Source organism: Lytechinus pictus, chromosome 11, assembly GCF_037042905.1.
Source record: "Lytechinus pictus isolate F3 Inbred chromosome 11, Lp3.0, whole genome shotgun sequence".
In the NCBI taxonomy this organism is placed as follows: Eukaryota; Metazoa; Echinodermata; class Echinoidea; order Temnopleuroida; family Toxopneustidae; genus Lytechinus; species Lytechinus pictus.
In genome coordinates this window covers 14141110-14167468 of record NC_087255.1, presented here as the reverse complement: position 1 = coordinate 14167468, position 26359 = coordinate 14141110, and the positions used below count along the sequence as shown (strand labels likewise).

General features: G+C 36.3%; 1 protein-coding gene across 1 annotated transcript in view; it reads right to left on the bottom strand.

Moving 5' to 3' along the window:
• Positions 1-14950: 14950 nt before the first annotated feature.
• LOC129271822 (uncharacterized) overlaps positions 14951-26359 on the bottom strand; it is a 43352-nt gene continuing 31943 nt past the window's right edge. The window contains exons 20-27 of the mRNA XM_064107024.1: positions 25172-25318; positions 24754-24930; positions 22505-22939; positions 21912-22132; positions 21248-21531; positions 18821-18887; positions 18244-18502; positions 14951-17846 (exon numbers count right to left, since the gene is read on the bottom strand). Of these exons, the coding sequence (XP_063963094.1) occupies positions 17430-17846; positions 18244-18502; positions 18821-18887; positions 21248-21531; positions 21912-22132; positions 22505-22939; positions 24754-24930; positions 25172-25318 (2007 nt within the window). The 3' untranslated portion in view covers positions 14951-17429. The remainder of the gene's footprint in view (positions 17847-18243; positions 18503-18820; positions 18888-21247; positions 21532-21911; positions 22133-22504; positions 22940-24753; positions 24931-25171; positions 25319-26359) is intronic.

Genomic DNA, 26359 nt, shown 5'->3' with positions numbered 1-26359 from the left:
TGATTTCACAGTTAGACTTGCAAAGGCTTTTGAAAATAAACAAACCACAGTTGGCATTTTCTTAGATTTATCTAAAGCATTTGATTCAATTAACCATTCTATTTTACTTAAGAAATTACAATTTTATGGAATCAGATGTTTAGTTTTACAATGGTTCACTAGTTATTTAAACGGTAGAAAACAATTTGTAAAAATTCAGGATTTCATCTCTGATTGTCGGAATATAACCGTAGGCGTACCGCTCTTGTTTTTGTTATATATCAACGATCTTCAATTTGCTAGTAGTATTCTGTCAATTTTGCTTTTCGCAGATGATACCAATCTCTTTTTAAGTGGAAAAAATCTAATAGATTTAAATAACATACTACAAATTGAATTGGTTCATATTAGTAATTGGTTTTTTGCAAATAGATTGTTGGTAAACTATGATAAGACTTGTTACATGATCTTCAAATCTAAAAAACAGAACAATGATGACGACTTTGTCAACATTTCTCGTAACGGTATCACTATTAAGAGAGTAACCAATACAACATTTTTAGGAGTGACCATTGACTCCAACCTCTCTTGGAGAGTGCACATTGATAACTTATGTACCAAAATATCTCAAGCCATGGGCATTTTGAATAGACTAAAAAAAATCCTTTCATTAAATGTATGTGTTACTTTGTACCACACAATGATTTCACCGTATATAACTTATGTATTACTGTATGGGAAAAGTTGTGCGAAATACCTTATCAATAGAATTTTCATTTTACAAAAAAGAGCAATTAGAGTAATTACAGATAGTCATTATCTTGCTCATACTGATCCTCTTTTTAACAAACTTAAAATTTTAAAAGTTCATGACTTGTACAATTTGCAAACGGCTTGTTTTGTGTTTTCAGCAATGAAGAAGCTCCTACCTCAAGTATTTAATGATTATTTTGTGTATAGATATTTCTTTAATAGGTATAATTGTCGTAACTCTTATGATCTGAATATCCCCTCATGGGGTTATCAATTCTCTAAAAGTACTATATGTTATAGTGGACCTGTTTTATGGAATTCTTTGCCCCAAGATATGAAACAATACCCAACCTTAAGTAATAAAAAAAAAAATATATATAAGATATTTTTTATTGAATTGTTACATTATTAGGTAAATTCAACTTATTGCATGTTACCCCCTTCTCCACCCCCCCCCCCTCCCTGATTTTTTTTTTTAATATTTTTTATTTTTTATGTAGGGTATTTCTTTTCTATTTCTACTAAATCCATAATTGTTTTTTTTTGCAGTATACAAGGGATCAGCCTAGACAGGCCAATGGCTTATTGCTGATCCCCCACATCCGCTGCTACTTAATGTTTTGATTTGATTTGATTTTATTTATTTCTGCATTCAAGATAATATATGCAACATAACATCAAGGTGATACATTTAGGTTTACAAAATAAGAAAGCAGTTGTCATAATAAAGCAATGAAAAATAAATATCAGCAAGAAGCAATATTCAATCAAAAGAAAATAACAGTTTAAATGAATGCAGGAGACCGCCATCGTGAGCGGTTAAGCTAGTAGTATTCTTTTAATGTTATTCACTCCTATTCATATCCTATATTCTGTTAATGTTATTCACTCCTATCTGTCCACTTTTTTATAATTGATTTATTGTGTATTTTTTTCTTCTTCGTTGTTTCTATACGGTGTATATTTGTATGAAAATGTTTCTATATTGTATCTGTTATTTGAATGTTTTTATGAGAGATGTGAAATAAATGAAACAGAAACTGAAATTGAAATTATGGTCAATGAACTTTGGCTGTACTGTAGTATCAACATCAAAAACGTTACTTAGGTTTATTAATTTTCAAGATAATTAGATATCAAGTCAGTAGGTGAAGGTCAAGGGTCTTTTGAGGTAAAAAAAAAAAAAAAAACCTTAGGATTCTATTATCAAATGAATGGGTTTTTCATGAAAATCCTACATTGAGTCTACATTAAAAAATAAAAGAATTTTACCTTAGTATCCTCAAAAGGTGAGTTGTATCTACTAGGAGGCCAGGATTATGTCAATTTGCCAAATAAACTTTGGAGTTAAATTATCTTGAACAGCTTTCTATTAAAATAAATACAGACATTTTAACATTCATAGCACTTCTTCATGTAAACATGCTCAAAGCACTTTCCAATATAACATAGCATTGTGGAGGCGTCGTGGTCTAGTGGTTAAGACTGTTTCTTTTAATCTGAGGGGTATGTGTTCGATTCCCAGCCAGGGTGTGTTTACCTTCAGCAAGAAGTTTATCCATATTGTGCTGCGCTCAACCCAGGTGAGGTAAATGGGTACCTGCAGGAAGTAAGTCCTTAAAAAGTTGTGAGCACCGGATGCGGTAGACCAGCTTGGCCAGGGTAATATAGGAGCACTATACAAATCCTACATTATTTTATTTATAATAATAATTTTACTATTCATGTGTTTACAATATATAAAGTGGGTGTTACATATAAAATTCATAGGTTTGTAAGCTTTTAAAAAAATAATTGTACATAAGGACATGAACGGATTTTGAATACTGGGACCAGTGAAACGTATGCACTGTTGACCTAAGTTAGGGGATAGAAAAGGGTCTAGAAAAAAAAACAGCATTTAATGGACAAGTAAACAAAGCAAGTTTTTCTATTGTTCTGTTTTTGAAAAGTAGCAAGTGAAGCTCTTTGAAGGAAACACATGATCATACTTTCTTGCCGTTGAAATGGTACCGCCTGCTCGGTTCTCAATGTGCTGTAATGACTAATATCCAGGCGGCTGAACACCAGTTATTGAACAGAATGATGGCAAGCATCATCCGTCAATATCTTTCCGACCATTAATCAAATTAAGCAAATTTCCTTGTTTAGTCGTTCTGACAGATTCAGCAGGTTCAGAATTACCAATTAACAAATGAACGTGGGCATTTAAATAGTGTCTATGTTTAGGATTTTTTTGTTCATTCAAGAGTAGGTTCAACTTTATTTCTTATCAATGATTCATTAATTTCCTGAACACAATATTGTATAACAGCATTGTGAAAACAAGTTACAGATTTGAGATCTAAAGAAATTAAATTCAGCATTATTCTGCCTCAAAGTGTCCCCAAGTGGTTATAAATACAGAGTAAAAAGTAAAAGTCCCAGTACAAAACCCTGAGGAACGCCATATTGCAACCCATGACCCTTTTTAATGGCTACCGACCGCCATTCGTTTTAAAGGCAAGGTCAGTGTGTCAAATGTAGTTCATATTTTGATTTCTTGATTTTAAAACTCCCAAATAAATATTTTTGAACAACTCTCTATCAAAATGGAACCACCCCCTAAAATTGTCACAGGCAGCTGTCAGGTTGAATTTTCCATAGCAGTAATCTCTGATTAGGCGGTCAAGTTTAGGTCTGTTAACTATGTGGACTTAAGATTTTCATTTCCTAACCCCCAAAATCCCCATATTGCTATTTTTAAAAGCTAATTTATAGCACAAATCAACCCAAAATACTTTTTTTCAAACTGCCCATCAGCAGCCACTCCGGATATTTTTATTTTAGTCAATCTCTGTTCATGAGGTCAAGACCACTTCAACTCATCAAATAGCCTTAAGATTTTGATTTCCTTTGCCCCTATAAACCCATTCTTTATAACATTTTGATCAGCTTTATAACAAAATCCACCAAAAATAACTTTTCAAAATTTTAAAGTTTTTATACGAATTTCATGGTCAATTTTTCTTCATACAATTAATTGCCCATAAACAAATTATACATGAATGTGATTAGCAAATTTATTTTAGCACATTAACCATTAAATTTAAAATATAGACATTTGTGACTCTTAAATTGGCAGCCAACTTGGAGTTTGAAGTTGGGGGCAATTAAATTCAACAAATAGATTTCCCATGTCTATTTCTTCAAAACTTTACCCCTAAATCAATTTCTGTCAGATTTCTGGGCCGAATGGCCTAAAAAAAAAAAAAAATTCTCAAAATGGTCTCTTGCTGAATTCTCCCAAATTTCAAAAACCCTTAGAAAAATTGGCAAACTGGCTATTTTTCTATAAAATTTATTAGAGCACAAATGGTCAAAAACGGATCTTTACACTCCACATTCCTCACTTGAACCTGGGAAGCGATAGGAATTGTTTTGTTTCACAGACTATAGGTGGTTGGACAAAAGGGTGAACCTTTGATTGTGAGCAGAGCCATCAAGGGATTCAGTCGAGTGGGAGGAAGCTACTTGTTTTGAGTCTCTTTTTGGCGGGATCACAGTTAAAGAGTGGATGAAGAGGGTGATCTCCCTGCGTTTTTTAAAACCTGTGCTGACCTCTCTTCTGATGTGTGGATGGGCAATACCACACAGTAGGTAGAGATCATCTGCTCTTGTTTTTGTCGCAGCCAGTAATTGCTCTGCAAGCAGCATTCATGCAGGGCTGCATCAATCTTTGCAGCATGTGATGACCTAAACGGATTGGGACTGCATACTCAGCATTCAAGTAGCATAGAGATTTCGCACGGATGGTTTTGACATTTGTTCCCATTTTGTGTTGGCAAGCTTCTTCAGGATGCTGTTCCTAGTTCCAACTTTAGCCTTTGTCTTGGCAACATGTTCTTTGTAGGTAAGGGAACTGTCTAGGGTGACGTCAAGGTAGATTGGCTTACTGGTGTGTTCCAACTATTTTATCATCCGACCCTTAGTTACTGGTCTGCACCTCTATTTTTTAGGTGGAAAGCACTGAGTTGGGTTTTCTCTGGATTTGCCCAGAGATGATTTGCAGCATAGTAAGGAGTCAGGCCTACCAGAGCATCGCTGAGTCCTTTTTCATCTCATTCAAAGGACTGATTCTGTGAAGCAATGCGAATGTCATCAGCGTACAGGTAGTTCTCAATGTTTGGAGGATTGGTTGGTCATTTGTGTAGATGCTAAAGAGTGGGACGATGATGCTTCATTGTGGGAGACCTTTTGTGTGTCAGCCATCTGCTACTGGAACCACTGAGATTCACAAAACTGCTGATTTGAGAGCATGTTCTGTATCATCTGTGTCAGCTAAAGGTCCTTTTTCATCTCAAAGACTTTCCTTGTGAGTATTTGATGATTGTGTCATAAGCTGCAGTGAGGTCAACAAGGGCTGCTCCTGTTATCAATCCTTTCTCGAAGCCATCTTCAATGTACTGTGTCAGATTCAGCAGTTGACTAATACAAGACTTTCCTGGCCTAAATCCTGCCTGTTCCGGAATGAGGAGCTTATCCACCAAGGAAGCAATGTTGTTGAGTAGGAGCATTTCAAAGATCTTGTATGTGTGACAAAGCAGAGATATGGGCCTGTAGATTTTTTGTGCTAGCTGTTTTTTGCCTGGCTTGAATAAGGCAACTACCCTTGATTTCCTTCATAAGTTTGGCATTGTGATTCCACTCACGACAGTATTTTAGCATGTCAAGCAGCCGTTGGGGTGCAACAGGTCCAAGATGTTTTATCTGCTAAACAGATCGAGGACATCATCCGATCCAGCTCCCTTGCTGATCTTCATTGCTTTGACAGCATTGCACAAGTTGTTTATGCTGAAAGTTCTTGTGAATTGAGGTGACTCTTCGCAGGCTGTCCCCACTCTTTGATGTTGGATCTTCGAGGGTTACCTTGGCTGTTCACTAGAAGCTGGCTGGCCACTTGGCCCGTGGTAACTTGGGACCTAGATTGGGACTTTGTAGAGTCATTCCCAGGGATCCGAATCTGGTGTTTCTGCTGGCCCTGAATATATTTTGTACGGCATCCTTGTGGAATATTCTTCCTTGATGATTTCTTCAGCAGCTTCGTAGTGAGTAGGGAGTGCAGGGAATTTCTGAAGATATGTATTCACATCTATGGCAAACTGCTCACAGTTTACTTTCTTCAGGTTGAAAAGCCTGCAGAAGGGAACTTTGCGAGGAGTGATGTTTACCACGGCATCAGGCAATTTCAATATTGACATCTATCATATAAAATTAAAATAATTAACCACTACCAAAGCAGCAGCAACAAGCATATCAATGTCTAGCAACATACATGTATACTTTGGTGGAAATGAAAGAAAAATCGGACTCTACATATTTTTATTAAAATTTGTTCTTTTCTGGTGTAAAATGAGCCATTACCATGACAACAGGTCATTTGCAACATTTATATTTATTAATAAAATCAAGTGTTGCCAAGGGAACATCAATCTTTATCATTCTAATGAATTCATGCAGAATTCTTACCGTAATCTTGGTTTAAAAATCAGATTAATAGGTCAAGTCTTTCGCATTTAGATTAGTTCGTTTTTACTGTACATCCCACCATTACCTTTTTCAACATGCTATTTTTTACCAAATAAATTGGTATTGGGTTGCCATGGCAATGGTCTAAGATGGTTCTTACACATTTACCAACAAGCATATCAATTTTAGCAACCTAAACTTAGTGGAAATGAAAGGGAAAACATGTGACTACATATTTTTATCAAAATTTGTTCTTTTCTGAGAAAAATGAGATGTTACCATGGCAACAGGCCATTTGCAATATTGATATCTATTTTTAAATTCAAGCATTGTCAAGGCAACATCAATTCCTGTCATTCCAATAAACTCACGCATAACACTTTGTAAATTTGTAAAATGTAGTTTTTGTTGTAAGTGAGTGGGAAAACTCAACACATGTAGGTTAAGTCGCTTTTATTGTATTTCCCGCCATTATCGTTTTCTACCATGTCACTTCTTTTTTTTTTTTTACCAAATTAGGTATTACTTGGTTGCCATAGCAACAGAATGAGAGTGTATTTATACATTTAGCAAGAATCACTTGTATTTTTAACACCTTAATCGCAGGGAAAATGAAATGAAAAACAGATTCTACAACTTTAAATCAAAATGTTCACTTTTCCGGAGGAAAAATGAGCCGTTACTATGGCAACGGGCCAATTGGAACTGTTTTGATGATCTTGAATATTTTTTAATTTCATCTGTATTTAATTGGAACCTTAAATTCAATCAATTTGCTAATTTATATCATGTTTATCTACCCCAGGTAACAAGCCAACGTTGGCTCCACGTTGGAAACTTGAAAGTCGTTGGACGTTGGGAAAACTTGATGGATTAACGTTGAATCGACGTTGGAAACTAGTTTGATGGAAAGATGATGGACAATCAACAATGACACGACGTTGGCAACGTTGGAAACTTGTTAGTCGGAGAGTTGTTGGACAGTCGACAATGTCACAACGTTGGAAACACGTTTGATTGGATAGTTGTTGAACAGCCAGCAAAGGCACAACGTTGGCAACGTTGGAAACTAGTTCGCTGGAAAGTTGTTGAACAACCGACAATGGCACAACGTTGACAAAGTTGGAAACTAGTTTGTTGGAGATTTGTTGGACGGTCGACAATGGCACAACGTTGGAGACTAGTAAGTTGGAGAGTTGTTGGACAGTCGACAATGTCACAACGTTGGAGACACGTTTGATTGGATAGTTGTTGACAGCCAGCAAAGACACAACGTTGGCAACGTTGGAAACTAGTTCGCTGGAAAGTTGTTGAACAATCAACAATGACACGACGTTGGCAACGTTGGAAACTTGTTAGTTGGAGAGTTGTTGGACAGTCGACAATGGCACAACGATGGAAATTAGTAGGTTGGAGATTAGTTGGATAGTCAACGATGACACAAGGTTGGCAACGTTGGAAACTAGTTCGATGGAAAGTTGTTGAACAACCAACTATGGCACAACGTTGTCAAAGCTAGAAACTAGTTCGATGGAGATTTGTTGGATAGTCGACGATGGCACAACGTTGGAAACTGGTAGATTGGAGATTAGTTAGATAGTATACAATGACACAACGTTGATAAAGCTGGAAACTAGTTAGATGGAAAGTTGTTGAACAACTGACACTGGCACAACGTTGGAAACTGGTAGATTGGAGATCAGTAGAATAGTCGACGATGACACAACGTTGGCAACGTTGGAAAGTTGTTGAACAACAGACAATGGCACAACATTGGAAACTAGTGTGTTGGAGATTTGTTGGACAGCCAACAACGTCACAACGTTGGAAACGCGTGTTTGATTGGATAGGTGTTGAACAGCCAACAAAGGCACAGCGTTGACTACGTCGGAAACTAGTTCGATGGAGAGTTGCTGAACAACCGACAAAGGAACAACGTTGGAAACTATTTTCTTGGAGATTTGTTGGACAGTCGACAATGGCACAACGTTGACAAAGTTGGAAACTAGTTTGATGGAGAGTTGTTGAACAACGGACAATGGCACAACGTGGACAGCGTAATTGGAATAGTTTATTGGACAGTTAACATTGACACAATGTTGGAAACTATAGTTTGTTGGATATTTGTTTGACAGTCAACATAATATCCCGGCATAATATACACAGTGTTGAGAACGTTAGAAACTGGTTCATTGGAGAATTGATAATTGATAAAGTTGGCGGAGTACAGCAAGTCTGCATATGCCGACTTAACCCAAGACAAGACAAGACTACTGGCATAATTTCCAATGGGGCCAAGGGGGGGGGGGTCGATCAAGTAAGTTTGCTTGTCTATCCATGTCACCCTTGGTATCCCCCAGCAATAAGGGGAAAAGAAATCGAGAGAGAAGGAAAATAATGGGAAGGGAAAGAGGAACTAAAACTAAGTCTAAGGGGAAAACAAAAATAAAGATGGGGTAGAATAGAGAGGCTGCATGCACCTGGGGATGCAAATGTGTCGATTAATATAGAAAATAAAGAAGAAAAACAAGAAAAAAAATGTAGTTCAAGACCAGAATTTCCAGAAACGCCCTCGTCGATCCTTTGCAGCTGGCAAGGCCTTTCACAGTAAGTACGAGATATGTCATAGGCCTACCGTCACATAACTAGAAGAAATTGAAGAAGGAAATACAAGCATCAAATGTGCCTATTTAAAAATACCATACTATTCTGATGCGCAGAATTAGTCGCGACGTCGGACTCCTTATGTCATGTATGTGTAGTCTGCTTCCTTCAATTTTGAACTTGAAGAATCTGGCAGAATTTGGACTGGATAGTGGATATAGATAAGTAAATTCCAGAATATCTAGTGATCTGGAACAGTACTTATAAGCTGTATATTTAGGACCTACAATCTACAGTTGAATTTTCTTTGCACTTGCAGATAATCGGTAACTGCAACCATTGATCCCCTCCGAAAGATCACGGAGTCAGCTTCTGTGTGCGTACAGTCCGACGCTAGTATATTCGTGTACCGTAAGTAGTAGTAAAGTAGTACTTAACACCAGTCACTGCACAGTATAACATACTAACTAACCTCGTAATTAGCTTGTGTGAGTGACTAATACTAACCTCGCAATACGTGTGAGTGGGAACGAGTATGCGATACCAATGGCAAGGCAACAGTCATTGGATGATTTTCAAAATTCAAGTACAGTGTTGAAATCTGGTGTTGGTGTAACCCAGGCACCCAAGGGTTCATTACATGCCGCCGCGCACAGAAAAATCAAGCCATAGAAGTCGTGTGTTGTGGACCCAAGAAGTGAGATCCCAGCACGTGCGACCCACTAGTAAGAAATCCACTGCCAAACGCGGTTCGTGGTGCGAGGTTAGTATACTAATACTAACCTGGCAATACGTGTGAGTGTAACCCAGGGAGCTCCGGCCCGCTGCGCGGGCCGGAGCCCAGGGGCTTACCGTGTAATTCACCATACCCACGGTAGTAGCGTGAAGTATGGTCTAAATAATTATCCGAATAAATAGTTAAAACAGAAATTAAGCACTTACCACGATTATATGGATGAAGGTCTAACGAGTGGCAGCTTCCTGACATCGAGGCACAGACTGGAACCTAAAAAAACGTTCTGTCGTTCTGTCGCGGTAGCTCTCCTCTTTCAGAATTCAAAACAAAATGGCCGATTGAGACCGAGACTAATAGCACTAGTGCATTAGTATACATCTCTATGATATAGACTTTGTCAAATTCGCGCATGCGCCCTACACCCTCGGTACCGGTCTCGAACGGCCATTTTGCTATGAATTCTGAAAGAAGGAGAGCTACCGCGACATAACTTTTTCGTTTTTTGAGGTTCCAGTCTGTGCCTCGATGTCAGGAAGCTGCCAATCGTTAGACCTTCATCCATATAATCGTGGTAAGTGCTTAATTTCTGTTTTAACTATTTATTCGGATAATTATTTAGACCATACTTCACGCTACTACCGTGGGTATGGTGAATTACACGGTAAGCCCCTGGGCTCCGGCCCGCTGAGCGGGCCGGAGCTCCCTGGGTTAGTGTTGGTGTTGTGACAACACCGTACTTGAATCAGGCTGGTGTTAAGATTGACCTCGGAAAATATGGTGTATTTCCGGCAGTTTGTGTTGAAGGCTGGTGTTGATTGTCATCTGCTGAACCCAACACTGCACTGTGGCTGCATGGTGTTGATGATCTACAAGCAATTTCCCCATTCAGCAACACCGACGTACCCCAGGGATTGGGAGAATCGTGATTTAAAGTTCAGTGTTGGTGTTGATGAACTGTAGCTTAATTACGAACAGGGGGCGAACACGACGAACCATCTCCGTAAAATTATCTTTTACATTTAAGATGAGAGCAAATCATTAGAGTTTTAATACATTTCAATGAAAAATAATATTACGCTTGGTGTTGGAGCTCAGTTCAGCAGCCCTTTCACGCTCTCAACACCGTACACCGTACTTGAAAACACCCAAATGACTTGCTACCTGGCATTCCTGCCTTATTTATTATACGCTGCCTTGAATTGACTTGGTCGGTCCTGCCTGGCCTAGCCTGGACCGAGTGTTTTCCAACTGCAGTCAAACCTGTAGTTGCTATGTGAGGCATGCTACACTTGACGCTGAAATATCATTTAATAGTTATGGCACGAGCGAGACTAGGCCATGGCCATGCATATTGAGATATCAGTTGACTTCTATCTTAATAAAAAAGAGGCACTCTTTAGTTACAGTAGGCAGTAGCTACGTTACTCTGAGTGAGGCCAAGTTACGCGACCTCCTTTTTTGATTTTGTAAATACTGAGAGACTGCAATTACACATGTGAGTTTTTGTGATGATTACTGACGTTGCAATTGGCATTGCATACCGAGTCATTAAACAATTGTAGACAGAAACAGAGATTGCAACTCGCAAGAAAATGTAATACATCTTAATTTTTATTACATATGCATATGTTTTTTTGGTATTAGTCTTGTTTGAGAAAAAGAGGATGTCAAAAAAGTTTGAATGCTACAAAGGCCTCAATAAATATCACACGTAATTATCTTGATTTCTCTTAATTATGTGAAGAGACTTGTAACAGAAAGAATGAAAAGAAATGAATAGCTGTAATAATAGTTGTAATGTTTTTTGATAGAATCATGAACAGATTACAAATGATGATGGCACAGTGTTGAAAACTGTTTGATGGAGATGGCGCATCGTTGGATTTGTTTAGAATTAGACCAACAAAGAATCAACGTTACAACAACATTTAACCGATATTAGACAAACATTGAATCAACGTTTACGCCAACGTTGGACTAACATTGGACTAAAGTTGAATCAACTTTCCATCAACATTGGACCAACATTATACCAACGTTGGATCAACGTCACCCAACGTTGGACCAACATTGGACCAACGCTGCCATACCTGCCTCATCTGGACAATGATTATGCACTCATGAATATTCATTACATCAGTAAATGACCAAAATTTTAGGTAATATTGCTATAATAATTAGAGTATTTATGTTTATTCAATATTTCCACCATGAAAAGTTTCAGAAAAGTATGTGGCTCCATTACCATATCATATATAATCAAAACATATTATTCTAAGTGAAATATTCAAGGTTAAGTGTGGAAAATGATATTAACTGTATTCTGCCAAGTATAGCAAAGTTGCTCTATATATAGGAGTCAATGACAGGATACAGTGGATAGGTGTAGGATGATAGGAATAGGATATAGGATTAGGATGTAGGATTTTAGGATAGGATAAGACATATGATGATAAAGATTTGAGTGTAGAGTTGTAATGGTGGACTTCACCTTGAAACCAATTAATGTTTTGTTAATTACTGCCATACGTTGGAGCAATGTTGGAGCAACGTTGTGACAACGTTGTAACAATGTTGGAGCAATGTTGCCAGACAACGTTGGAGCATTGTTGCTGGACAGCGTTGAACCAACGTTGTAAACATAGTTGGACTGACGATGTATGCAAGTGCACGTCCATCGCTGCTTCAACGTTGCCCATCAACGTTGCAGCAACGCTGTTATTGATGACTCAGCCGACATTATACCAACGTTGGAGCATTGATGGTGGACAACGTTGAACTGACGTTGGAAATGTTGTTGGTCTGACGATGTATGGACGTGCACTTCTATCGATGATACAACGTTGCTTACCAACGTTGTAGCAATGTTGTATTTGACTATTTAGCCAACATTGGATCAACGTTGCCAGACAACGTTGAAACATTGTTGCTGGACAACGTTGAACTAACGTTGGAAATGTTGTTGGTCTGATGATGTATGCGCGTGCACTTCTATCGATGATGCAACGTTGGCCTGCCAACGTTGAGGCAACGTTGGGAAAAAATTTCCCAACGTTGATCCAACGTTGGTCCAACGCTGTATTGTTACCTGGGACCATTTACTTGGGAATACATGTTATTTTTGATAAATCAATTGGTTGCCATGGCAACGGTCGAAGACAGCATTTATAAATTTGGCAACAAGCAGATTCGTATTCAGCACCCTAAAAATAGGGGGATAAGCACCAAAAATAAGATTCTACAGATTTATTTTGGAATTCTTACTACTTGCCGCCTACTAGTAAGCTAAAACGATACATAAATATTTTTATGCAGCGAAATTTATGTCAACGACATAAGCTATGCATGATTTTATATCATGATCGAAATTTATGTCATTATGACAAAAAAATTAAGCACAAATTAAGCACAAAAATTAAGCACAAAAGGGGCAATTCTAGACTGAAAGTCAAAGTTATTATCATTATTTCGGGCGGGAGGGGTGGTGCTTGAAAAATATGTGACGTTGATATATAAAGGAAAATGTCCTATCCTAAAAAATTATGCACAATGTATTTTATGCTTAGGCCTAGCTTTGGTTATAAACATAAGGAAAATATTTACAATTAATATTTTTTTTATTGAAAGAATACATCTTAGGCTATCCAATGACATAAAAATTATTTCGAAACTCCAAATAAAACTCAAAATAACATCAAATTAAAAAGGGCATAATTATAAAAATAATCGTAAAATTACCCTTAAAGTGATCATTTCACTTTGTTCTGATTTAAAAAATTCTCCTTTTTGTTCCTGAAAATGGGCTAAACATTAGGCTTATAGTGTAAAAATACCATCCCAAAAGTTTCAAAGTATTATATTTACAGGATCAATTTTAAAACCTTGGAGATGTAAACCAAAGTTTGAAAATAATTGGGAGTTGGTTTCAATGACTAGTGTATAGGCCTACAGGGAATCTGTGCACCACAACACATTATTTCTAGATGCATGAACACAGCCTGACCTACATACAGTGTGTACAAGGTATACACTGAATGTACAGTGCAGCTAATAGCGTGTGTATAGGAGATACACACAACAGAAGGCAGTCAAAATAGCCAACGGACTTTTTGAATTGGAGAAAACTGGTCATAAGCTGAACCCGTCTACTAGACGGTTCTCAAAATCAGGCTAATAAATTGCTACTTGTATCTAAATCAGAGTTTTTCATCCTATATTGTGGTCTGTTTCAGGGTTTTTGAGGACAAATACAGGCACTCATACGCACGTTTCAACTCAGTTTGAGAATTTTTTTAATCAGCTGCTCACAAAGTTAAACGATCCCTTTAAGTCACTTATTGCGGAAAGCCACCGTTTATGTCTTGATTTTAATCAAGACATAAATTTATGCCATTCAAATGGATTTATGTCATGATTTTATGTCGTGATTTATGACATGATTTTATGTCGTGATTTATGACATAAGCTTTATGCAACGGATTTATGTCTATATTTGTGTTTATGTCATGATTTATGCTGTATGACATAAATCGTGACATAAATCATTACATAAATCAATACATAAACTTTTATGCAACAGGGCCATATTTCATATTTGAATAAGAAACCCAAAATCAAGCATTAGCCATTTCATGTGCAACACCGCTCCGTTTAAAGCAGATATCATCATGATGGCCTCGGTGTGTGGGGAAATGGGGGGGGGGGGGGGGGGGGTGCAGTGCCGGTCTATAAAGTGTTTTTGGCAAGGAAACATGCTTAAAACGTAAAACATATCTTCAAATCAATCATCCGAGATTAAATCGTGTGTTCTTCATGATTAACGTCTACTTTTATTTACATGACTATTTCCAAGTTTTGCGCAAATCATTTTTCACGTACTTTTCAAAATTAAGTGGTGCTCACTGTAGCAATGTTTAAATGTGGAAAAGGCTTCAGGATATTGCAAATATATAATTTTACAGCATTATTTGTAAGTGTAAACTTTCTTTTTGATACGCACTATAATATATATAAATATATATATATATATACCATATATACCATATATATGAAATATATCATAAATTGAACACAATTTGGAGTTTGATTATAGCACATTGGGAAATAGTAATGATTTCAGTACGTTCTGATCAATAGTGATTAATAAGGAGTAAGAAATGAATGCGCAGCATTTTTGCCTAAGATTTTTTTAGGGTAGTCATATGGGTCTTTCCGTGTGTTTATATTCTAAACGCACCATAATCCTTGCAACAATTTGCCAAAAGTAAAAACAGATCAGATATTAATTTAAAATTAAGTTTATATTCATTTTTTAACATGACATTTACATCGTCAACAAACACAGACAACGAAAATGATCAGACATGTACGTTCATTTACAAAAAAATGTTTAATTTCTTTTTCTTTACACTGGATTGCATTGTCAGCTACAAATGTGCCTTCCGCAGCGGCCCTGTCCGCATCGCATACAATTTGTTTTATTTTATTCAGTAAAAGTTACAAATATATACAATTTAATAAAGTGCGTATCATCAAAAGTTTAATTTTCAATTTATTTCATTTTCAACAACAATACAATCACTGCTTTTAAGTGGATCCCTCCGTTTTCTCAGAACTTTATTTTATAATGGTTATGATATTTTGCTTATGTATAGGCCAATATATAATACTCTGTTTTGTATTACTTATAAAAAAATATCATATATTGTACATGCCTCAATTTATATTGTCTGTATAAGTTCATTGTAATTATATCTCGACCACTTTACTTTGTTCTGTTGAAAATGAAATAAATTGAAATTGAATTGAAATTGAATTCAAAAGTTTTGTATATGCACTTTGAAAAAGTCATTGAGAATTTCCCGGAGAATTTCTTAGCATGTATTCTTTGTCGTTGCCATTGGTCTCGTCTATCAGTTGAAAGTATAAATTTGGACAGAATACTAAAAATAACCTTGAGTGAGGAGAACTGCTTAGAAAGATTTCACCCACTGTATTTACACAATACGAAAAATTGATCTTGTGACTTCCCAAAATCGTCATTTTTATTTTAATATTTGAATACTCATGCATGACTCAACCGATCAATCTCATTTTTTTTCATAGGAGTTATTCAACGTGTGTAGAAAATTCCTTGCGAAATTAGAAATCTCGAAATTATTTCTTTTAAGAGTTGCAGCATTTTAATTAAGAGGGGACTTACTTTTTTGGTTGAGAATATAATTATTGTTCTCCTAACATCAATTTATTGTCTGGAACGCCTGACATGAAAATAATGATAGAGTAATGAACTAATTCTCATGGTACAATTTGTAATGTATGCGATGAACAGGAGTCCGTACCACAAACCTTAGCAATTTCGTACAACAATTTTTTTACGTTTGATTGCGTATCGCAAAACTCAAGTATACGATTAATCGCTAACGTCTGTTACTGGGCCCAGATCATGTATATATACACCACGGGCTGCTTTCATTTGTTGATGATTTGTTGATACATTAAATTGAAACCAATGCAAGAAAATTCTGAGTATTTTAGCGATAAAATCATGAGTGATTGGCTGGTATAACGAAACCATCAATGAACAATCGTATAATCTATGCAGGTTTATCTGTGTATATATGCAAAATTAATTAGCAACAATGTCTATGCGGGGATGATTATAACGATCCACAATGTAAAACAACTTTTTTTTTTATCCATTAAAGCAGTATACACTAACAATAACTTTTAAACCTAAAAAAATTCTTTTCTCAAGGAACAATCTCATAAGTTGAGTTTATGCACCTTACATCGTTGAGTAATATACCAAAAAAAAAATAACTATACACTCTATACATTTAATAGATAGCCTTTGAAAGTTATATAGAGAACTGTATGTTTAAGAGCATTATATAGCTACTGCATCTCAATAACCTAATATTGAAAGCTGTGATAACGACTCGCTCGTAATCCTATTAATGCATTTTGTAAACAAAAATGCAGAAAACATATTTCCTATCTGTGTAACACACTATACTATGTCATATATCACGCAAAACAATGTATTTTATTTGAAGAATTCGGTTGCAAAAGGGGTTATCCTCTTTGGACCATTCCTAGAAAAACCACGTTTTTTATTCTCACTTATTGAAATACATGTGTTCATAAGAGAAACTAAATCGTAATGATGTACTACCTAATTATGTGAATATGAAATTGGGTGCAATAGACTTACTTCAATATATATATATATATATATATATGAATTTCAATTTTTCTTTAGTATCATCAGAGCAACTAAAAATCTATTGGTTTTGAAAAAGAAAACAATAAAAAATCATGAAAAATGGACCTAACCACTTTTGACAAATGAGCTCTTCAGAAGAGTTTGATTGGATTGGTAAGGTCCACTCCAAGAAAATCATTTGTTTTTTTTTTCCCATAATGCAATATTCTAACTCGAAACTAAATTCTCATGATACCCTACCATTAGAACATAAAATTGGGTATAATAGAAATCTACCTGTCTTCATATTTTTTTTAGATATTCTTTTCCAAAATTTTTTTTGGAGGAACTAACCCTTACTGAATGGACCTAACCCCTTTTGAAAAAAGGTGATTTTTCTTTGCCATTTTTGTTCACTTTTTAATGGGATTCACCTTATAGAGCTACATGTACTAAGAATCTATACATTGAGACAGATGAAAAATGGACCTAATGCCTTTTGCGACTGAGCTCTTCGTAACTGAAATCACCAATAATTTTCACCCCTGCATCAAATATACAATCATACACGCATTTCAACACCCAAACACACACCTCAAATATTCTACTCATCTAATGAAAATTATCAACATCCTTGGCCAGTTAACCAACATGGAAACTGACCATCCCAGCATCAGTTGCATCATTGTCTTTGTTATTCTGGCCATTGTTAGAACTATTGACATCTCTGTCGAGTGGTGGGTCGACTTCTTCTGCAATCTGCCCTATGTCATATGTTGGGTTTTGCAGACATAGAGGGTCATCTTTATTTGTAGGTAATAGGTAATTACCAGATGAGCCAGGAGACAACAAACCAATCGTGCCGCTCATAACACCAGCTGACGTACTGGATGGGTTTAGTGAACTCTGTACACCACCAGAAGAAGTGCTAACTTCTTTCTTCTTGTCAATACAAGTTAGCCCCCATCTCTTCCGGATGTGAGGTTTCCTGACGCAATATAGTAGGAAGATGAACAGTCCTTGGAAGGAGTTCAGTACGATAAAGATTGGCTGAGCCACCTGTTAAATAATAAAATATATATAAAATCGATATCATGATTATCGCTCTAAAAATAATGTCATGTTTCTGCATTCAGAATTTTGATACTGCTCTAGGAAATTTTGAGGATCGAAATATTATCGAGATGGTAGAGAAGATGGGATAAGACTGCACCACTAAATATCTTATATATATGTTAATTTTCAAAGGCAACTCTATATAAGTCGAATATCTTTGCACCACAGAGATTCGTTCAACTTACAGAAGATAAACATATGTCGTCCATAATCTGATCTCAAAAGTTGCTCTGACATTGTCGAATATTTGACTTATTGAAGGTCAACTTCTGCAGAGTGACTGTAAGCCATATTATTGAGATTATAGGGAACGATACCAATGATATAGATCTGTATTTACTGGACTAAATGATGGAATCAGCAGAAGATAACCAGTGATCCAAGTCAGACCAAGAAGGAGCAGGATACAAATCGCATTCTGGACTCGTTCAATGGTCTCTCGACGTTCAACCTCAGCCTCCCTCTTCATCCGACCAGCGATGTTGGCTGATTGGTACAACTGACGAATGACCAAGATGAAGATAACGATGTTGATGGCGAGGATGATAGACATAGGAATCAGGAGACCACCAATCTGAGCCCAGAATTGCAGGAAACACCTGTTAATGGTAATATAATGCATTTTACTAATTGAAGGACTGCAACTCTTTAGTACGTAACTGAATACTCATCTATATTATGACAATTATTTCATTAACTATTCATGCATTAGAAGGATTAAAAAAAAATCAAATGCCATCTTGAGTTGATGAACACTGAATCAAGCTCACTGAAACAATTAAGTATAGGTTAATATGAAAAACAAGAGTTTTGTGAACTTGATAATCTAAGCATTTACATATGCAATGCAATGCAAGGTCAGCACCATATCTCATCAAAATTTTACTTTTTTTTATTTTCCAAACAGTACTACTTACAAATCATCATGGGCGTACGATTCTCTGGCAATAACCCCTGTGAGAAGCACAATGAGTGCAGGAACTCCTGAAAGTAATGATTTGGTACAATATATGAATATTCGCTGGCTATGAAGGTTTGTATAACATTCTATGTATATGGCCCCCTATCCCATATTCAAAACCAACAATTCAGACCCTATTTGGGGTTTTAAGCGATTCCGTTCTGGTGAAATACAAGTACAGTCTACCAAGACTGAAAAAATATATCCCATAACAAGTTGTGTTGTTGGGTGCAGGAAGACTGCGTTGTGGCCCAGTGGATTAGTCTCCGGACTTTGAATCAGAGGGTCGTGGGTTCAAATCCCAGTCATGGCGTACTTTCCTTCAGCAAGAAATTAATCCACATTGTGCTTCACTCGACCCAGGTGAGGTGAATGGGTACATGGCAGGAATTTTTTTCTTGAAATGCCGAGCGCGTAAAAGCTGCTTGAGCTACAGCCAGGGTAATATCCAAGTCCTTTGGAAGCGCATAGAGACGTTATTCATAATGTGTTATCCGCTATACGAGAATTGACTATTATTATTATTATTATTATTATCGTACCAGGGATTGGTGGTACCATTTTCATGTGGATGTGTGCACGCATGACTGGTTAAAAATACAATATTCATAAGATTGCATCATTTTAATTGACCCAAAGTGGATAAAGATTATATTTAAAAAAATATATAATAATCAATACAAATTGCATTTATATCGCTTAATGCATTATGTGTCTATATTACTCTGGTCGTCGAAACCTGACATGACTGCACACAATTTATTTACTTTCTCCACTTTTGAAATGTTATGTGTCCAACAGTCCATGCATACAGTCTCACATCGTTTCATTACACACACAAACACACCATCACACACCCATTCTCCCTCAGTAACATTGTCATCCCTCAAGCACCAAAAACAAAGTAAACGATAAAAAAAAAATCACCTTTTCTGATTTACCAACAATGTTCTGTGTTTAACAACCGTTTTTGAATGTGTGTATACGGTGTGCGCTGGGTGTGTGTGGGTGTGTCCGTGGTCTGTGCATGTATAAAAGAGGGTTTATGTTGGAATTGGTCTTTGAGCATGCCTGCATGCACAGAGTAATAAATTCGCATTTTTAATTCTTAACCTACCCACTTGTCGCGACTGGGATTTTGCTGCCCGAGTCTTCTAAAGATTGTCTGCTCTTATAGTCATGCTTGGAAATGATTCAAATAATTCTAGGAGGTTGACTGTATCATCATGAATCACATGACTACCTGTTCCCAATCTTCACAAGAAAACTCCAAAAAAATTATTTGACATTACGAATATTGAACATATTTACAAGAATTGATGTTTTGAGTATGCTTTCACACAGTCATGTTTGGGTTTAGAACGACCTACTGTCACGACCATGATTTTGTGCATCTGCAGCGTCGGTAAAAAAAGACAACTGTAACGCCTCTGGTAGTCTCGCCTGTATTACGCGATTTGATATAGCAGCAGTGCCGACTTTGAAAATAGCTATTGAATGATTATACACAAAAGAAAACATTAATATGATAACAAAATAATATGTCCATCGACCAGAAATGACTTTTGACCATGTGATCTAAGATGTGTGCAAAACAATCATTTATACTTGATTATCCTTATGTCTATGTTTCATGAACTAGATCCATAAACTTTCTGAGTAATGATGCAAATTCAACAAATTTCCCCCAACATGACCAAAGTTCATTGACCCTAAATGACCTTTGACTTTGGTCATGTGACCTGAAACTTGCACAGAATGTTCAGTGATACTTTATTACTCTAATGTCCAGGCTTTTTGAACTAGCTTCATTAACCATGTTAACATTTCAAGTTACGATAGGAATTCAACAAATAACCCTAACATGCCCAAAGTTCATTGACCCTAAATGATCTTTGACCTTGGGCATGTGAAACTCATGCAGGATGTTCAGTATAATTCATTTATGTGTAAGCTCCATGAACTAGGTCCATATGCTTTTTCAATTATGATTATATTTCAGAAACTTAACCTTATAAAACCTTAACCTCTTAAACCAAGGCAGGGTGTTTAGTAATACTTGATTACCCTTATGTATAAGTTTCGTGAACTACGTCCATATACTAAGTTATGATGTCATTTCAAAAACTTAACCTTAACTTAGGTTAAGATTTGATGTTGACGCCGCCGCCGCCGTCAGAAAAACGGCGCCTATAGTTTCGCTCTGGCATGCGAGACAAAAATACTTATCCGAGTAAAATTACAAGTTACGCTTTAAGCAACATACAATTTGAATATAGTAAGTGGTGGCCAGCATGCAGTGCACATTGAAATTGTAGTAGGCCTATGGAAAACATTTGCCTCACATTGGTCTTAGAAAAATAAAAACAAACATTAGACCTACCCCATGCAGCCAGACATGCCTTGATCATGAAGTTTGGGATGTAGGTGTTGAATATCTTCACAATAATAAGATATGTATTGTATCCTTCCACTCCCATCCATGCAATAGAGGAGAGAACGAAGTAGTGTACAAGGGCTGAAAGGAACCCACAAGGTCCTGCTTGAACCTCACGGTAATCTCTGATTGAATCCAGAGAGATCATGATGACGAACGTTATGTAGAGACACAGTAAGGTTGCACATAGACAGATGAAGATCTGACTGGTCTGTTTCGTCCTCAAATCCCTGACAAGATTGTAACATTATTTCAAACAAAATATTTCATAATGAACTTTGAATGGAATAGAAATAAAAATCGATCATTCATATTAACAACCAAAATATCAATTAAATTAGATATCAATTCAATATCCATTATCCATCATTGCATCTCACTTGTTACAACCAACTGTATTAGCATCAAATTTTGGAGAAACCCTTTCTTTGGTATAATATTGCGGTCATAATTCAGTTATCCAGACACATATCTATGTTTATGTGCCAATGAGATAACAAATTTTGTGATATTTTACATTTCAGAAGGTACAGAATGCCAAGCTGCGATATGTCAGTAAAGTTTGATCAGACTGCAGGATTTTCCAGGAGATTGACCGATTTATAGCAGCCGAATGACTTTGTCACTCACCATTAATACGGCGAAGTTGGTGAGATGGTCACACGCACATCGAACTCTCTCATCAAAAGAACCCTCCTGTGTTGATTCAGAGTTGGCATAACTATTATCATCATCGGTTGATCCGACTCTAGAAATAAGTGAACATCCATCTTGGGCCCAATCTGCTTTCTCATCATCCCAGAATGAACACATGGGATTATCATATCCAGACTATAAAAAAATACAAAATAAAAATAATTATTGATTTATAGTCCCTGAAAAGGCAAGAAGATGCAATTATAAAATTAATATAAAAATACAATGGATAATATGAAAAATAGCTCTTAAATGAATGATGACCCATTTGCCAGTTCTTAGTCCTTAACAAAATTACTAAATCTTATTTTCGTGAAAACAATTAACCACATTGTTGAAATAAGAGATTCTGAATTACGCATACGTCTATAAATGCACCGGTAAAAGCACTTTAAAAATATGGATATAATTTGACAGCTTAGTTGTTCATGGACGGATGGGGATTAAAAGTAACACCTGGAGGGATATATGCCGAAATATTGTGCATTTATGTTTAAAGACTCTTACCAATAGTGTCGAAAAGGTGAAGTTAATGGACTCTGCCAAAGATTCTATTTTTCTCCCACCGATGCTGACGGCTATGACAGGAGTGTTAGCTGAACGATTGACGACTTCATTATCTGCACTGAATTCACGCAGTGATTTAGAAATGAATAAGGCTGGAGTTGAAAAAACGTTGAAGTTTATACGGATGTATTCACCGCTGCCATTCGACGACGATCCCGTAAGAGGATTCGTGGATGATATGGCTGATGAAACCGAAGATGGGATGTTGACCTGTGCGATAGTGTCTGGTTTAGAAGCAATACTGTCATCGTCCTGGTGGTCACCTTGGGTCGGAGCGCTGATGGTAAAATTGGCCTTAGTCAGATCAGAAAGACTAGATCCGGCCAGAGAGAGAACAAGTCCACCCATACCCTCATCAGCAGATACACTCTGGATCTAGAATGCAGAGTAAAAAAAAAAGAATCAACGTTGGAATCCATTCTTTATTTTCCTCTTCAAAATCATATAGCTTAAATGTATGATGCTCGCAATTTCATAATGCGTTACAAGACAAGTTTCTCTACTAAAACCGAAAATGATTGGTTTATAAGGTAAACATTACGTTTAAGCAGACCATTTGCAAAACGGGAATTTTTTTTTATTGAAACCTTACAAATGGAAATTTGATATGTCAAATCTACCAGATCTTATTAATTTCCACATAATTCACTTGTGAGTAACCCCCTCCTCCCCCCCCCCCAAAAAAAAACAACTTTGATTTTGATGAGAATGAATGACACATTCTTAAACTAATCTACAACCAAAAATTAGTAGAGGTTGAATATTGGTAAATGTGTCCGTTTCCAAACTCTGGATTACCCGAAACCACTGTCTCCGTTAAGGCAATTTTAGTTAAGGCAATTGCATCCAAAATCAAAGACCCGGGTTCTAATCCGTGTTGACACATTTGTGCTCAACCTTGTCTACAATGTGGGACAGCTTGATTTATGTTACTTGATAATGTCTTAAGGCCACCGCACACCTCACGACTGTTCGCGATCCGATTTTGGAACAAATCGCATTTTGCTAATTTTCTGAAAATGTGAATGGAACACGTAATTTTATTTGAGCTTAAAATTAATTGAAAGAATAATAATATAACCATTTTGTAAGATTGTAAGCCTTCATTTTGGAGTAAAGGCCAAATTAGTTTGAAATCATAGCCAATCGTATGACTGCTGTGACGTCATTACGACTAGATATCAAATTTGCTTTTAATCTAAGGATGATAGCATAGTCACAGATTTGAAAATAGGTATTCGTACAATGATTTTGAACATTATACACAGTAAGATATTTGAAGTCTCAATATTAGCATCAAATTCTACTACGTTTTATTCCAAAATTGAGTCGCAGACCAATCGCAAGGTGTGCGGTCGCCTTTAATGTCTTCGTTGATTTTGCATGTAGGACTATCGGGGAGGGGTGGAGTAAGGGAGTACTTTAATTTCCCCCTCATCCAATATGAACCGGAAGGACTGACCTTTATTCGAAACGGTGCGAGGGGCCGAGGCGCCTTGCAAAAGTCTTTTTTCAACTTACATTACTCACTGTACCAGGCCTTAAATGAATTTATTTGCATATTTTGTCTTACTGTAGTTAAAAGCTGTTTGGTATCATAACACAGAAACGGTGCTTCCTAAGGAAATGTTTTTTATTGCATCTATCAAGAGTCCGTTCGATCATCCCTTTAATATTCCAGGGTCCATTTAAGGTGTCTTTTCTTTCTACAATCACTCTTAATTGAAATGTTCTAATATCATTTGTACTAGTGGTTCATAGAAATTACATCATCTCATGGCCACTGCCACACAGTAACAAAATAGCTCGTTGCTTAAGCCTGTCATCATAACAATTTTTTTTTTTATTGTAATTGTTTAAACTTTTTAAATAACTTGTTACAAACTTGAAAAGGTTTAAACAATTTGCTAAAAAGTTTGAACAATAAATGTCAAAGTGACAGGCTTAAACAACGTGCTTACAATTTTAAACAGCTTTTTTTTTTACAGTGCAGAATATTTCGATTGGGGGACATTAGACGAAATATAAATGACGTTGTGTTTTCTCACTGTAATAATAGGGTTAAAACACAACTCACAACTCAGACCTCTCTTTTTTTTTTTTACATTTCTTTCATCTTTCTTCCCTTTCCCCTTCTTGTTGAAGATTCACTCCTTAAATAATGTTGGTATAAATCGTCATATAATCACCTGTACAGCAACATTTGGCTGCTGAATGTTGAGCATCTCACCGTCGGCTACCTCAACACGATTGATTTGCTCCTCAAAAGCCTCTACTAATTTAGAAACGGCTTCCTCCGCAGCTACGAGTACATCTGTTTGTACCTCTGCTACATTGCTTAGAGTACCAGTTAGATCCTCCGTTACCTGTCAAACAAATAAAAGGAAAATCATTTGTTCAGGACCACAATGAAAGTTTCCCATAAATGGGCAGCATTACGTTTAAAACTTACTTTACTTACTTTTACTTTTATTTAAAGATCAAGTTTACCCCAGAAAAATGTTGATTTGAATAAATAAAAAAAATCAAACTAGCATAATGCTGAAAATTTCATCAAACACTTATTACAATTATTTCCCAAGATATCAAGTATAGAAAATATGCTACCTGTTCATTTGTAACATTTTGCTGTACGATACTTGATGTAATCTCTGCTATTAATGTGACGTCATCTGATGTGATGTCTTCGATATTTGAAGAAACTGCTTCCACTTGTTGGCTAACTTCACCTGCGTTTTCTTCAGTAATGCTTGCCTAATATCAGACAAAATAAATGTATATACAGAAAGTAAGAATTTCTTCTGACAGCGTTTATATTTTTTGAATAGCACACATTTCCAAATTATGTTTTAAAAACACAATCTGATTCTACATGTAGGCCTATCTCACTTAATAACTTCAAAATCGAAAGAATAGAGCTTTGTAAACCTCTTCATATTTTCTTTCTGAAATCGTGATTATAGGTGAAGTCGCCAAGGCCTGACATTCAGTTATAGGCTGGTTTATTTAAAAAAAAAAAAAAATCTAGAAATAAAAATATTGATAAGAATGACCTATATCCTAATTTCACTTGTTACGGTGGGTTTATTGTGGTAAAATGAAGCTAACAATACGATATAAAAAGCATTACCATGACTTCATAAAAGTAAAAAAAAAAATAGCACGCGAAAAGTTACATGACGAAAACACAAATTACAAACAGTAGACAGAATGACATACGAGGAAGAATATTCCAGTATCTTGTAAACAGGTTGATGGACTAAGGAATCAAAAATATAAACATGTTCATTGCATTTGACCCCCCCCCCCAATTAAATTAGTTAGGGAATAGATATTCAAAATAGGATTGCAATAAAAAATATTTTCCTTTCGAGTGATAATTGTCAACTATTCACCACAGTTCCCTTATTTGACAAACACGAAGAAAAAGGTGTAAATTTGCACCCTTTCGAATGTACATATTATGTAACACTGTGAAAACCTTTTAGGGTGCCATTTTGTACCCTACGGTGATTTTTTGCACCTTAAAATGGCACCCGTAAAAGGTGCAGAAATGTACCATTTGGCAAAGGGGCAAACTATCACCTTTTCAAGATAACAATCTTTTCACCCTGCACGATGCAAAGTTGTACCACATCTGGTGCTAACTGGCATTTCTGGGTGCAAACCGAAACAAGAGATACATCTAATATGCACGTTTGTCAATTAGGATGCAAGATTGTATCCCAAAAGGTGTTTCATTGGTCCACCTTGGGTGTAACTTCAATATTGGTTCATCTTATTGTCTAACTTGTA